The sequence below is a fragment of the Panthera pardus genome, unplaced genomic scaffold (assembly GCF_024362965.1).
Source record: "Panthera pardus isolate Hobbes unplaced genomic scaffold, ASM2436296v1 HiC_scaffold_9, whole genome shotgun sequence".
NCBI classification, from domain to species: Eukaryota; Metazoa; Chordata; class Mammalia; order Carnivora; family Felidae; genus Panthera; species Panthera pardus.
In genome coordinates this window covers 468,320-485,000 of record NW_026527024.1, presented here as the reverse complement: position 1 = coordinate 485,000, position 16,681 = coordinate 468,320, and the positions used below count along the sequence as shown (strand labels likewise).

Below are 16,681 nucleotides of genomic sequence, written 5' to 3'. Positions count from 1 at the left end.
CGAGGTGAACGGCCAAGACTTGGAAATAGGAACGGGATCCTGAGTGTACTGCTGGGGAAAAAGAAGACTTCGAAAAACAAACAAAAAACGAGGCTAATAAAACAGGATAAACTAATTCAGCTCACAGCACCACAGGGAAAAATCTGAACTCCAGCGTTGAGAACTTTTGTAGACATAAGGAAACAATGAAAGACACCAACGCGGAGGTTTCTCTGGATCCCAGGGGAAGGCAAAACATGGTTTGCGGTATATACTGACCAAGGGAAAAAAGGCCTGTGACCTGGAAAGGAGGACAGGCAGATCTGGCGCCCAGCGAAACCAGAAACTTCTACCACACTCGACCAGATGGGCCGCTCTCAGTTACGCCACAAGGACCCTCCATTATCCTGCGTTCTCACCATAAACGTTTGCTCCACTCATCAAGACCCACGCTTGCTCTGAGCGAAGCATGACACCTGAAGTGTCAATAAACCGACTAAGAAATTACATTACCTATTTCAATTTTTCAAAAAGAAAGAAGTCTACTATTGTTTACCCACCTATTACATACCCACCAGCACAGAACGCACGCCTGTATTTTACTGGGAAAAAAAAAAGTTGCTGTATTGAGTTTTTAAAAAAACTTGACTTTAAAAAAAAAACAAACCAACATGTATTTTCAAGGTTTGTTTCTTTTTGAGAGAGAGACAAGGGTGTGAGTGGGGGATGGGCAGAGAGAGGGTGACACAGAATGGGAAGCAGGCTCCAGGCTCTGAGCTGTCAGCACAGAGCCCTATGCGGGGCTCGAACCCACGAACCGCGAGATCATGACCTGAGCCGCAGTTGGACACCCAACCGACTGAGCCACCCAGGCGCCCCAACAGTTGACTCTTGAACAAGAGGGTTGAACTGAACGGGTTTGCTTAAACGTGATTTGTTTTCGCTACATACAGTAGTGTAAATGTATTTTCTCTTATGATTTTCTTAATATTTTCTTTTCTCTAGCTTATTGTGAGAACACAGTAAACAATACATATGACATAAATGTGTGTCAATCGACTGTTTATGTTCTTAGTTGGGTTTCCACAGTTGAAAGTACTTGGCTATTAAATTTTGGGGGGGTCAAGCTATATGCGGCTTTTTCACTGCACAGGAGGTCAATGCCCCTAACTCCCATGCTGTTCCAGGGTCGGCTGTATAGTACATAAGACATCAAGGAAAGTTAGAAGCAGGGAGACAAAGACTGGACAGACAGACATGCCGGGAGGAGCAAGGGCTTGAGGCTCAAACTGTAGAAGAAAAATGAAGCCCTTGAGAGTAGCAGCTGGAAACAAAGGTGAGTGAACTAGATCTTTCTGACTGCAGATGCTCTGGGACTGTTTTCTTTCCAAAAACACCTTTCTCTTTCCTTTGCCATTTTGAGTTAAAAAGTCAAGAAAAATGTTTACACTGTATAATAAGGCTCTAAGAATATTTGCTTCACATTCAAAAGCAGGATATTTTCTCTAGAAAGCAAGTCACATATGTTTCTCCAGGATAAACAAAGGGTAAAAATTGAGCCGTTAGCCCCCAGCCAGAGTTAGGAAGGAAAAGGATCCCTCTTTTCTCTCAACCAGCTTTTCCTCTCGCCTGATTCTAACCCATTCTCCGTCAGCAACTACCGCCAAGGACGCTCTGACCTTGCAGAGTGAACAGTGGGTGCACAGTCTGCTCCCTCCTCCCAGGACCAAAAGCACCCGCTAACCTGAAACACGACCTGACAACCGCCAAGTGTCAGATGTCACTGTAAACTAGCCCGGAGATTATTTTAAAAGGCGAGTCAGCAAGTGGTTAACACGGAGACCGAACACACACCCGAAGAGAAAACTTTACAAAAATCTGCAGTGTCCCACAAACGGAGGCGGGGCTAGAGCTGCCGTGGTGTCTCCAACAGCACCGGGTCTCAGGGGACCCTCAACGCAAGTGACCACATGCTCCAGAAAAGCGTGCGCGACGCCCCAAAGTTCTAGTTGTGACAATAACACCACCAATACTGCAAATACTTTGAGCAACAGGATTCACTCAGATACAGAATCCGAAGGTAGTTAGCGGATAAAGGCAGGTTTCTAGGGTCAGGCTACTGCGCATTTTAGTACCGCCATCATTTACTTGGCTGCCGTATCAAGCAAGTTACATGAGCCTTTGGGGAAGTGGTTTCCGACACCAACAGAGGAGGGTCACTCCCACCAGCCCTCGGGAGCAATGCAAGCCTTGAGGAAGACGAAGATGCTTCCTGGCCCAAGGCCTGACACATAAGACTCCAGCTGTAGCCGTTATTTCATAAATACCTGAAGAATTAAAGTAAGATATTTTAGACTCAGTCGGCCTCTCCACTCGTAATAAATGTATAAAGCTGTTATGTTGTCAAACGCAACTGGAAGGAAAAGAATACTCAATTGAAGGGCAGCATTTCCGAAAAAATTTAAAAACTGCAGAACCACACATTCTAATTATTTACAGAATAAAAGAAGCCAGTAACTGCTGTCTCTACATTCTCAGAGTTCTGAGAGCATGGCATGGTCCTGGACAGAGGACCAATCTGATTTAGCCAAAAATCACATGTTAAGAAATTCCCCAGAGACAAATCAGCAATTAGACGTCTTTGGTCTCCACACCGGGGCTCCCTGGGCTTTCTGCACACAGAAACCCAGCCAAGTGCCTTGTCTCGCCACTGAAATCACCACCTTCAGCTGCATCACTTACAGGATTAAACAAAAACAAAAAAGATCATAAAGGTCATACACCTAGGTAAGCCACAACCCTCGAGGGGAGGAACCGCCTCTCTTCTGTCAAAGATCCTATCCTCCTTAAAGGCTTTCTCTATGTCCTGTGACCCAGCAATCCACTCCCAGCTATCCACCCAAGATAACAATATTCACAACAACATAGTTCAGTAAGAGCCAAAGGGTGGAATCAACCCAGGCGGCCCATCACTGACAAACGGATGAACAAAACGCGGTATGTGTCCCTACGATCCAGCCGTGAGGAGGAGGATGTGCAGACACGTGACACAAGGCTGAAGCCACAAACACCGTGCTAAGTGAAAAAAGCCGGTCTCAAAAAGCTAAACATTGTGTGATTCCACGTTTCTAAAATGTCCAGAACAGGCAAATGCACAGACAGAAAGTTGATTAGTGGTTGCCGGGGACCGAGGGGAGCGAGAACGACAGTGACTGCTCATGGGTACGGATCTTCTCTTGGCAGTGATGGAAATGTCCTAAAACGAGACCATGTTGGTGGCTGCACGGCCCTGGGAATATACTAAAAACCACTTAAAAAAGGGTGAATTTTACAGTATGGGAGTTATATCTCAATTAAGTTGGTTTCTTAACAACGTAAATGTACATGCACGTAGGAACATGTACACAACTATAATAACTTTTAAGTTAATTTTGAGTTAGACATGCAGCTTCACGTCTATTTGGGGGGACGATCCTAAAATGTTAGCATAGCTGAGGGTACACTGGAATATCACACAGCGAAGTTTGACAACTATGGATACATACTAAAAATCTAAGATTAAATCTCCACTGAACTAGCAACTTTAAACTACTAGAACCAGCAAAGCAGTAGCAATCTGCTGTCTAGTGAGTTAGCTTAAATTTCAATTTCTTATATTTGAATGGAATCAAGAAACTTACAAGTTAAAAAGTGTATCGTCAAGTACATACTCGAGAACAGGAGCTATGTCTTTTACACCCTCATGACCTTTGTGGCAGGCAGACAGTCCCTTGCACACACCATGGACCACATAATGAGCGAATGAAATACTTTAATACCGTATTTGTAAAACAAGGTCATGACTGTCAAGCTTTTTGCTCTATGTGGTAACCCTTTAGATAAGGGTCAGCAAACTGTTCCCATAAAGGGCGAGACAGCAGATATTTCTGGCTTTGTGGGCCAGACTGCTTTTATTTTTTCTTTTAACGTTTATTTATTTTTTTAGAGAGTGAGCGTGGGGCAGAGAGAGGAAAACAGGATCCGAAGCAGGCCCCGCACTGTCAGCGCAGAGGCCAGTGCGGACCTTGAACCACGTCCTGAGCCACGGAGGACCAGACCATTTCTGATGCAAGCACCCTGCTCAGGCCCTGAAGCACAAAGGCGACCGCAGACAACACAGAAACCAGCGCTCTCCTGCTTTCACTGGCGCGGTCCGATGGAACTTTCCACAGCGACGGAAGTAGTGTGCCATCTATCAAGCACCTGAAGTACAGATACCGTGACTCAGGAACTGTTCATTTTAGTGACTGCCAATGTAAACAGCCACACGTAGTCAGTAACGACTACACTGCACAGCACTGCTTTGGACTAACCAACTAGCCAATTTTATCCCTGGTCAGAAAACTTAAAGAGTGTGAGTTCATTTTTAAAGGTAAAAAAGGACTCTGAGTATATCACAGGGTGAAAATGAAAAGAGAAAACACGATGTAAAATTTCTAACCATTCACGGATCATACTAGTGAATAACTGAACTTCTAAGCAAATTAATCTCAGCTCAAGCAGTAGGATACGTGTAGAGCTCCATGTATCTGGATTTCGCCATACTTTGTCTGGTATATACTTGCTGGATTCCAGCGCGGAGGTCGTCCCAGATCTGGTCAAGGCCAATCTGCTTCAGTCCATGGGGATTCTGACTCCTGTTTGATGACATCGTGAGCGATATTCTTAGGTCGTCCAGTGCAGCAATCCAAACTCAAGGTACAGCTAATTCTCCATCAGATGAAAATATACAGTATCATTCCAAATTTATTCACAGCAGCTCAGAAAGGATGTCCTTTATATGTAGAGAATGAAATCTCATTGCAGGCAAACCTGAGGACGAAATAAAGCCAATTAATTCTTTCTCGACATCCTGGGGTGGGTAATGGGGTGCCTGCCACGCGCACAGAAATATTCAGTCTGTGGGCATTAGTGGGCACCACTCTAATCTAGAGAATATTTCTCTTTCTCTGTGGAAACAAACTCATGTTAGATGGTCTACGTACAGAGATAAGCTTACTTATCAGGGATTTAGGTTGGAATCCTATGAACTCACAAGAAAAGTGTTCACAAGAAAAGCCGGGTGAAACTGCAGAAGCACAGCTAACACTGTTGGCTCTTTTTTGCCCCCTGAAGGTATCAAAACTTAAACTTAACCACTTGGCCTACATAACAACTAGAAAGATAAACTCAAAGGAAAAAATGCAAAGCTAACTCCCAGAAAGCGAAACACAAATACCTAAAAAGTAAGAAAAACCAACCGCACTAGTTACCTGTGAATTCTAACAGTTTTTCACTTAGCACTTTGCAGGAATGCAGATGCTGAGGAGGTTGAAGGTGCAGGGAAACGGTCACTCCCCCTTTTAGAAGGGAATTTGGCAGGAATCATCAAAATTTAAAATGTCCCCTAAATTCAGTGGCGGGGGTCTGAAGCTCGGCTCCACACCTACTAGGTATGAGGTCTTCGGCAAGGTACTTCACTTCTCAGCCTCGATTTCTTAATCCTCAAAAGGGGGGGGGGGGCAGATCATTTTTCTCAGAGTGTTACTGTGAAGTCTAAATAAGATAATGCCTCTGTTATTTACTACCTTATCGATATTTAACACATAGTCAACGCTTCACAATTAATACTGGCTATTATTTCCAAGTGTATAAGACTCCTGCAAAATAGAATTTAATGCTTCAGGATTTCAGATCCATAGATAAAGGGCCGGAGGTATTCCATAGCCTAGTAACTCAGTACTTCTCAATACGTAATACTACAGTCACACCTTAAGGATCACCTACGTACATCACACTGAAATGTGGAGGTTTTTAAACAAGTACTTCTGTTGTCAAATTAAGAAACACTGAATTATTTGAATGGCTCCATACAATAAATGTTGGAGGTAAATGATGTCTGGAGCAGTAAGAATGGGTTGTCAAAGCTTGCCAGTGCAAATTTGAGTTCAGCAAGTAATTCGGTACATTCTCCATCTTCCATGGCATTAGCGCTCTCTGTAGCCTAAGGCACATTTGAGGAGAATGTAGTTCATACTTGTGGATCAAGTCTGAAAACCAAATCATCTCTAATATTTATTTAGCTTTTACGGAGACTTCACGCCCAGTGTGGAGCCCAACGCGGGGCTTGAACTCACGACCCTGAGATCAAGACCTGAGCCGAGATCAAGAGTCAGACGCTTAACCAACTGACGCACCCAGGCACCCCTCTACTAATTACAATCTAAGCTTTGGGACCTACTATTTTATGAAGCCACACTACCACTCTTGATCCTGCAAGTATTCTACAGCATATGCTCAAAGAAGTATGCTCAAATGTAGAACATAAACATATCTGACAGAAGAATTCCCTCAAGTTTTAGGGAAACCAACCACCCAGCAGCCACTTCGCAAATGCTCCCGGAATCTATGTTCCATCTGCCTTTCCTTCCATCTCCCTCGGGAGGATCATACCCACCAACACCCCACTTGACAGTGTGTTTGGACCCGTAGTACCGCCTGATGGCGCGACCTATTTAAACCCGCACTCCTTGTGTTCCACCCCGGGGGAAATCATCACTTCGACTCCCCAGACTCACACACACACTTCAGTTGATTCTAACTTAGATAAGCCTTCTCAGACCCATCTAGATGCTCTTTTACTCCTCTTTCTTCCCGTTTAATTCCTAGCAGCAACCGGGAAAAATGTTCCACTATGTCCATTTTCACCTTTTCCTCACCGTATTACTTCCACTGGGCCGCATAAAAGTACCTTCAAGTTCAACGGGTTACTACGGGGACGTGTCCCAACCTCCTTCCTTCAAACCCCCACCTGCCAGTGACTCACGAAGTGTGTCTCCAACCCAGACTGCTTCTCTCGAGTCCAGGCCCACCTACACATCTCAGTGCCCAGTTCACAACCCCTCCTAGACCTCGCACACCCAGCAGGCGTACAGCTGAACGCAGGAGCTGCCCCCAGATCCCCCGTTCACCGGTGCCGCCCATCTCAGTGAGTGCCAGAAACCTGGGAAAATTCGAATGCCTCGTTCCTGTTCTTTCACATCTGAGTGCTACTGATTTTAACCTTCGAGGTCACGCCACATCCACTCACTACTACCTCCTTTTCCTTCCCCAGCGGTCACTGTCGTTGTCGTCATCATCACCGCCGCCGCTCCCCAGGCTGCTTGTGCCCGGAAAGCTCCTGTGCTCACCCCGCCCACGTCCAGCCAGGTGACACTCACTAGAAGTCCCAGACCAGTGAGGCGCGCCCGCTTCGTGGGACTTTCCCTTCTGAACTCTCATTCCTGGTAATCCCAGGCCTGTGTCTCTCCCTTCTCTGCAGAGAAGGATTCATGGCACAGAGACCATCTCTTTTGCTGAGAACCTAGTTCGGAGCCCGGCACACAGATCAATGTTGTATATGAATAAATGAAATAACAAATTGGGGAACTGAAAAGCTGTATGTTTTTAAAGGATTTAGAAATAATGAAGTATCACCATTATAAAGCATCTGAACTTACCCTCAAACCCTCACTTAGAATCTCCATTAAATTCTATCTGGTTTCTTCACTTTTTCCTTCAAACACTAGATTTTAGGCTGAAATGTTTCTTTCTTTTTTTTTTTAATTTTTTTTTTTAACGTTTATTTAGTTTTGAGAGAGAGAGAGACAGAGCATGAACGGGGGAGGGTCAGAGAGAGCGGGAGACACAGAATCGGAAGCAGGCTCCAGGCTCTGAGCCATCAGCCCAGAGCCCGACGTGGGGCTCGAACTCACGGACCGCGAGATCGTGACCTGAGCCGAAGTCGGTCGCTTAACCGACTGAGCCACCCAGGCGCCCCTAGGCTGAAATTTTTCTTACTGATTCATTTAGTAATGTTGTTATTCTGGTCACTATAAACGTATACATATTTTAATACAGTGTTTAAACAGACTTGTAAGACGCCCAGGAGTTCAGTGATCAGTAATATTTTACTGAATATTTAGTACGAAAATACCATGTGCCAGGCACTATTGTAGGCACTGTCTTATGTACTCTTATTAATAGTAAATCAAAACAGACACAACTCTACTACTGTGGAATAAAGCACCTAAGAAGCTAACCCATTAACTTTTGGTATGTGACACACTTGTAAAGTGGAAAATTTATGTACTACGCATTTGTGTACCAAAAATATTTGCTCATCAGAACCAATTACAGTAAGATTGGAGGTTAACTTTAAAGATAGTTAGTTCTGGCCCTCCCTTTTATGGAAGCAATCAAACCTAACTAATGTTACGCTAGAAAGTGTCAGAACCACAAGCCTGACATCTGGATTCTGCAAAGCCAGTATTCCTCAATACCCTGGTGTGAATTTTAGGTTCTTTCATTTTTAGGGTGTCAACAAATAGGGAACCAATTTCAATAGTCACAAACCAATCAACAGGATACATCACAACAATGAAAAAGGATACGAAACCATATGATCATTTCAGTAGATGCAGAAAAAGCATTTGACAAAGTACATCCATTCATGATAAACATCCATTCATGATAAAAACCCTCAACAAAGTAGGTTTGGAGGAAACACACCTCAACATAATAAAGGCCATTTATGAAAACCCACGGCCAACATCATACTCAATGGGGAGAAACTGAGAGCCTTTCCCCCAAGGTCAGGAACAAGACAAGGATGTCCACTCTCACCACTTTCATTCAACATGGTCCTGCAAGTCCTAGCCACAGTTATCAGACCAGAAAAATAAATAAAAAGCATCCAAAGCAACAAGGAAGAACTAAAACTCTATTTGCAGATGACATGACACTATCTAAAGAAAACCCTAAAGACTCCACCAAAAAACTACTAGACCTGATAAAGGAATTCAGTGAACTCGGCAAAATCAAGGTACAGAAACCTGTTGCATGTCTATGCACTAATAATGAAGCAGCAGAAAGAGAAATTAAGGGAATAATTCCATTTACAACTGCACCAAAACTAATAAAATACCTAGCAATAAACTTAACCAAAGAGGTGAAAGGCCTGTACTCTGAAAACTATAAAACACTGATGAAAGAGATTGAAGACAACACAAATGGCAAGACATTCCATGCTCATGAACTGGAAGAACAAATATTGTTAAAACGTCTACACCACCCCAACAATCTACAGATTTAATGCAATCCCTATCAATACCTACACATTTTTCACAGAACTAGGACAAACAATCCTAAAATTTGTATGGAACCACAAAAGACCCCAGATAGCCAAAGCAGTCTTGACAAAGAAATACAAAACTGGAGGCATCACAATTCCAGACGACATGTTATATTACAAAGTTATAGTGATGGAGACAGTACAATACTGGCACAAAAACAGACACATAGATCAGTGGGACAGAAGAGAAAACCCAGAAATAAACCCACAATCATATGGTCAATTAATCTTCAACAAAGGAGGCAAGAATATGCAAGAGGAAAAAGACCATCTCTTTAATAAACGGTGCTGGGAAAACTGGACAGCTACGTGCAAAAGAAGGAAACCAGGCCAATTTCTCACACCATACACAAAAATAAACTCAAATGGATTAAAGACCTAAATGTGAGACCTGAAACCACAAAATCCTAGACAAGAGGACCGACAGTATTACTACTTCTACGACATCAGCTATAGCAACGTTTTTCTAGATATGTCTCCTGAGGCAAGGGCAATAAAAGCAAAAATAAACTATTGGGACTACATAAAAATAAAACCTTCCACTCGCAAAGAAAACAACAAAACTGCAAGGCAACCTACTGAATGGAAGAAGATATTTGCAAATGACATATGTGATAAAGGGTTAGTACCCAAAATATATAAAGAACTGATACAACTCAACACCAAAAAGACCCCAAATAAACCAATTGAAAAACGTGCAGAAGACGAAAAGACATTTCTCCAAAAAAGACGCCTAGTTGGCCAACAGACGCACGGAAAGATGTTCAACATCACTCATCATCAGGGAAATACAAATCAAACTACAATGAGATATATCACCTCACACCGATCAGAATGGCTAAAATCAAAAACAGAAGAAACAAGTGTCGGCCAGGATGCGGAGAAAAAGGGACCTTCTTGCACTGCTTGTGGGAATGTAAACTGGTGCAGCCGCTGTGGAAAACAGTATGGAGGTTCCTTAAAACACAAACACCCTATGATCTGGTAATCGTACTAAGTACCCACAAAAGACAAAAATACTAATTCAAAGGGATACATGCACTCCTATGTTATTGCAGCATTTACAACAGTAAAATTATGGAAGTGGCCCAAGTGTCCATCAACTGATTAACGGATAAAGAAGATGCGGTGCATATATACAATGGAGTATTATTCAGCCATAAAAGAAGAATGAAATCTTGTCATTTGCAACAACATGGATGGAGCCAGAGTATAATGCTAAGCAAAATAAGCCAGAGAAAGATAAATACCATATGGTATCACTCGTAAGTGGAATTTAAGAAACCAAACAAATGAGCAGAGAAAAAAGGAGAGACAAACCAAGAAACAGACTTACCTATAGAGAACAAACCGATGCTAACCAGAGGGGAAGTGGGTGGGGGGGACGGATGAAACAGCCGATGGGGATTAAAGAGTACACTTCTCACGAGGAGCACCGAGAAGAGAGAATTTGTTGACTCACCGTATTGTACGCCTGAAGCTAACAGAACGTGGTATCTTAATACTGGAGTTAAAATAAAAAACTTTTATTTTATTATAAAATAATAATACTCCACTCTCCTAACTCAGCATCGGCATCCAAATATGCCCAAACACGTTCTTTACGTGCTCTTTCTTCCTCTCCTACACTTCCCATTCCAGTTCTAAGTCTTTACACCAAGACTCACTCACGCTCTAGAAGATCAAACACAACCTTTTCACGTTAAAATGTCAGGGTGACATCACTCACCATCAGGGAAAGACAAATCAAAACCACGGTGAGATACCACCTCGCACCTGTCAGAATGGCTAACGTGAACAACTCAGGCAACGACAGATGTTGGCGAGGATGCGGAGAAAGAGCAACGCTTCTGCACTGCGGGTGGGAATGCAAACTGGTGCAGCCGCTCTGGAAAACAGGATGGAGGATCCTCAAAAAACTAAAAATCGAACTACCCTACGACTCAGCAATTGCACGACTAGGCATTTATCCACAGGATACAGGTGTGCTGTTTCAAAGGGACACACGCACCCCCATGTTTCTAGCAGCACTATCGACAATAGCCAAAGGATGGAAAGAGCCCAAACGTCCATTGACGGATGAGTGGATAAAGAACATGTGGTATATATACATATATACAATGGAGTATTACAATGGCAATTACTGCCATTTGGAACTAGAGGGTATTATGCTAAATGAAACTAGTCAGAGAAAGACAAATATCATATGATTTCACTCATATGAGGACTTTAAGAGACAAAACAGATGAACATATGGGAAGGGAAGCAAAAATAATATAAAAACAGGGAGGGGGACAAAACAGAAGAGACTCTTAAATACAGAGAACAAACTTAGGGTTGCTGGAGGGGTGGTGGGGTGGGGGGTGGGCTAAATGGGTAAGGGGCATTAAGGAATCTACTCCTGAAATCATCGTCGTGCTATATGCTAACTCGGATATAAATTTAAAAATAAATTAAGTTAAAAATAAATAAATAAAAATAAAATGTCAAGTTGACTCTACTACACACACTTTGCGTCTAATTCTATACGTGTAACTTTGTACCACGGCACACCTCAGTTTATATGCAGAATATGCTGGAAAATAAGCAAACTAGTCTATTTGAAACTACCTGCTCTGGTTTTCTATCGTCCCCACTGAGTATTCAGGGTTCATATATAGCTGATGTGAGATTCTCAAAAATTCACAATGTCCTCACCTATTTAAGCAAATAGTTTAAAGAGGATATCCTTACCTCGTAGTCTCAGTATCCCCTAGGGAGTCTCACACCCGTACGCTTCAACATTTATTACTAATATGACAGGAAAGGAATCCAGAACTCAGTCGACAAGGAAACGTTCCAAGTAAGCACATGAGGAAAATGTCTTCGAGGTGAGGCCACGCGCTGACAGCAAGAGCCCACCTGCTGGTGTCCGGGTGGCCCCTCTGGGGCAGAGGCGGGGACAGAGTTTGGGTGGGAGATCCTTCTTAGGAATGAAGCGCCCCCCCAACACCCCCCACCCCGGCCCTCAGCTCTGCAGCCAGCCCTGTCAATGCTACACACAAGGCCGCAGAGCCGGGCCTTCTGGCCGCCACTGGCCTCAGTGGCTCGAAGTGGGCCAGGCCGGGCAGCTCTCTGCGGCCGAGGCGGGCCCGGAGGAGCTGAAAGCGGGGGCCGTCTGCTGCCCGTGCCGCCCACGCTGGCAGTCAAGTCCCCTCTCGAAGGGGCAGCCAGGTGGGGCACCCGCGTATCCACCAGGCTGTCCAAACGGACATACGGCGCTCTGGTAAGCGGTTTTCCACTTGGGGGTGAGGGGGCAAGGGGCTAATCTGCGCGTGCGTCGCCCAAGTGTCTGGTGAACTAAACAGACAGGAAGACTGCTTGGGGTGATAACCCACGACGCAGGCGCCCACGAGGCCTTATCTGCCAGGATTGCAACTTCGGAGACAGAGCACTTTACAAACGGACAGCCTCCACCTCACGACCAGGCCATCCAAACTGCCCATGGCCTTGAGCAGACTTCATAAAAAGAGTTTCGAGTGATTTTTAAGTAAGGGGTAAAAATATGTTAGCTAAAAACCTTTGGAGGTCCAAAAAGCCAATCAATACGAGAAACAAATGGCAAAACTCAACCAGGTATCTATTCAGGAAACCAGGCAGTTTTCAAGAGTATTCTGGTATCGCAACCCCCTGACGTTACAGCGTTCACGTCTGCGGTCACGAACATCCAGGAGAAATGCTGATTTGTAGAGGAAACCGAGGCACAAAACGCAACCGGTCAAGGACAGGAAGCAGCGGCAGCCCAGCTGTACCTCACGAAGCCGAACAAATCACCACAAATGCAGACGCACCGCGCTCTTCTCCTTCGTGTCCGCCTAGGAAAGCAAGACGGCGGAATGGGACACGAGTCAGAATAAACAGCCTAACAGGAGAAAGGAGGTTGTCTATTTAAGGACTCCCCTCAAAGACCGTGCTGTTCCAAAGGGACAGAAAAGTCAACAGAATCCGCAGTAAACAGACTTTCTAACAATTCACACTGTGAACCAACCAACCAGCCGATTTCTCAACATTAATGGTGCACAGGATGTCTTTGCTGAGGAGGAGTGCTAGGTGAACAACCTCCAGGAATCCTGAAAAACACCTCCTCTTTGCTATGAGGAAGTCAGAGTTTCAGTAGTAATAAAAGGGCTCTTTTAAATGAGCACTTACAACAGCCTTCCACTGAACGCTGACTGGAATATCAACTGAATAGAGCATCAAGGGATACGGGAGACGCTAACTGCGGCGAAGTTGCCACGTTCGTCGGCTACGAGACTCAAGAGGCCTTAATCAGCAGACGCCTCTTGTGAATCTCCATCAAAACGACAGTATAAAGCACTTCTCATTCGAGCGGACTTGGCCATAGAGTGGTTTTTCCTGAACAGATCTCGGGACAGGTTTCTTCAAGAAAACTAATGTTTTAAGGAACAACGCAGCTTGCTTTATTTATTATTTATTTATTTATTTTAAAGATTACTCTGCACTGGTCCCTACTCATTTCTAACTAAGGCTCACGGAGCTGACCACACGCTTTTGCAACTTTTTCTTTAATAATGAAATACATCTCACTTAATGAAATGTATCTCGTTTTTGTGAGCTAAAATCCTATTGTTCATCAAACTAGTCCCCTGCTAAAGAGCTTTAGGTGTTTACTTTTTTTAACAGTTGTAAGTGATACTGCAGCAGGCAGCCTTCTAAGGATTTCTCTTCTGCTGACTTGAGTGTGCGTGATAAACGCCTATATGTATCATCTATGTGATAAATGCACGATGGATCCACCTACCAGGTCAGAACACAGTGGAGGAGGAACAGATTGGTGGGAGACAGTTTACTTTTGGACACGGTGGATCTGAGAAGCATCACAGAAGCATCCTGGGAGCGGGGCTCTGGAGAGATCATTCTGACAGGCACTACTGGAGTCAGAACCAGCGTTCATCAGAGAAATTACAGAAAGAGATGGGCCCAAACTCAGTCCTGAGAACATTCAGAAACTGACTAGATGATGGAGAACCACAGGGTCTGTACCTGCAAAGTTACAGCCCCAAACAATGAGAGGAGCCCCACTCCGGAGGCCAAGGGAAGAAAGGGCCATGGCGGGCAGGGCCTCATCGTGGTCATACAAAAGGCTCTGCACTCTACTTCTTGTATGATCTTGGGTAAATCACTTAACGTATCTCAGAGGGGTCAGGACTAAGTGAGGCAACACAGTGAATAAAGGCTATTATTTTCATCGTCATCGTATCTGAAATGCAGCTTCTGGTTTCAGTTCTATTTAAGCCACTGGTGACGCTTCAGCAAGGAAAGTCTCACTGCAGCCTTCAGGACAGAAATCAACTGGAACGGGTTGGAAGACACAGAAATGCAGACCGTTTTGGCCAAGAAGGGGTGAAGAAAGCGGGAAGAGGGGTGTGAGGTCTGAGAAAGGCCGAGACAGGACAGAAGGCTGGCGCTAGTAGCTGGCAGCGGCCCGCCGCATCGACGACGCTGGAAGTGGGGCGGTCTGGTGACAAGGCCGAGGCTGAGGGCCCCGGCCTGAGAACGACGGGAACACGGCGGAGCTCAAGGAAGTGAAGGTCAAGGCACCAGGAGCACCGTCCGCATAGGCAGTGAGTCACCTGAGATGATGGTGCCGAGGAACGGAGCGGAAGGCCGAGCTGGGCGCCAGACTGCCCGGTGAATTTGAATTTCGCCAGTCCTTGGCGACAGGCGACCGCTACTGGGAGCGGAGCGGGCGGGGGCCTCCTGAGAGTGAGTCTCTGACCACGGCCGTCAACACCGGGCGGGGTCGGGGGCACTGAGCCACCTTCAACCTGGAGGCTGGTGGAATGTGGGAGAACACGAACAGCCACAGCTTGGCTTCCAGGAGGCTTCAGCTCCGGAGATGAGTGAGGAAGTTTAAGGATGTGGACAGAGGCTACAGAGGGGTGTCCTCGTCACAGGGTCAGACTCCAGGGAGCTCCACGGAGAAGTGAGGTGGGGGCAGAAGTGAGGGGAGGGGGGCACGGTTCTGGCAGAGAGGCCGTGCAATGCAGCCGTGGGGGTGCTACGTGTCACCGCGGCCACTGGGAGACACAGAGGCGATTTAACGATTTAAGCGTCTAGTTGCAGGACGGAGGGTGGCCTCCACTTTATGAGACTCGGCCCCCAAACTGGACTACAGGGCCAAGCGTTTCTTCACCAGACATCTAAGCAATTAAGCTTTTCTGTGTTCTCCTAAGGTATCAGTCCCCTGACAGTTCCTCAAGCACAACAGGTAGGAGTATAAATTGTCAAGACCCTTAAGGAACAAAACTACATCTCTACTCCGGGGGAGAAACCCACCTTATCCCCGCCTCACTTTCACCTCAACTGCTCCAAAAGGCCAGATACCGCTTTTGCCTGTTAATAAAGTCCTGATATTTGCCCCCATTTCTGAAGACCGAACGCTTCTAGCAGGTACTGTTGCAGCAGCCAATACTGAGGAATGTGAGGGCAACATCATTCAGATCCGAGTTGTGACAGGAGTGCAAACGACAAGGTTTTTCCAAAAAAAAAAAAAAACAAAAAAACAAAACAAAACAAAACAAAAACACTATTTCTAGTGCTTCAGTTAGGTGGATGGCTTTTGAAAAATGTAGAAAGATTAAAACAAACAAACAAACAAACACTGACTTAAAATGTTAGTTTCTTCTAAATGTAAAGGCTATATTAGAGTCAGTGAAAATGTAATAAAATTCACCGTTAAAAAACAAGTTCTTTCTGTAAGTGGTCTGAGGTGGTCGATGAAAATGATCCGTTATTCACACGACCCAGAAAACCCCACAAAACCATGCAAATCCAGTGACTCAAATCTCCGCGTTCACCTTAAGAACATTTGTGAAACTGCCCCGGCCGTCAACGGTATGCACACCTGAAAAGCCACCAAGTATCAGAAGGAGGTCACTTTGCAGAAGCAACGTGTGACATTCTGTCCTTAAAATGGTGGAGCAGGGCAGGTGTGCCACCAAAGGGGAGGGGGGGCGGGATGCAGGGCGGGTGGACCACAGAGTCCTGAACTTTTTCTGCACGCGCTTAAAACCAGAGTCGCTGAAACGAAGGGTTGAGATGCAGCTTCCCTGGTCACCGAGCACAGCCAGGTGAGGAAATCCCAGAGCTCAAGGCCGGGTTTACCCCCTCGGGAGCATCTCCTGCCAGTCTGGGATGATCCTAACCGAAAGGGAGCAGACTGTCCCTAAACCAGGGGAAGAGGTCGCATGGAATGAAAAAGGTTTCCCGCAAGAAACCAAAGACATAGAAACGAGACGGAATTTAGCTTTTCTGGTTTAGTTAACATTTTAAATCTGATTCAAAATTTACACGATCGTGGGTATTACTCAACCAAGGAATTACTTTTCTAACACTTGGGTAAAAGTACGCATAACCCCCCCGGCTCTGATTTGCAACATGGCACGTGAGACACGAACGTACCGCAGGATGGTTTACACCCAGAGGAACCTGTGTGTACGTGCGCGTGCG

General features: G+C 45.2%; 1 protein-coding gene across 2 annotated transcripts in view; it reads right to left on the bottom strand.

Annotated features, from left to right (window-relative positions):
* The window catches only part of CUL1 (cullin 1), a 105,757-nt gene that overhangs the window by 64,411 nt on the left and 24,665 nt on the right, over positions 1-16,681 (bottom strand). For both annotated transcript variants that reach the window (XM_053898692.1, XM_053898691.1), the window contains exon 2: positions 4,530-4,830. In XM_053898692.1, coding sequence (XP_053754667.1) covers positions 4,530-4,669 — 140 coding nt within the window. In that variant the 5' untranslated portion in view covers positions 4,670-4,830. The remainder of the gene's footprint in view (positions 1-4,529; positions 4,831-16,681) is intronic.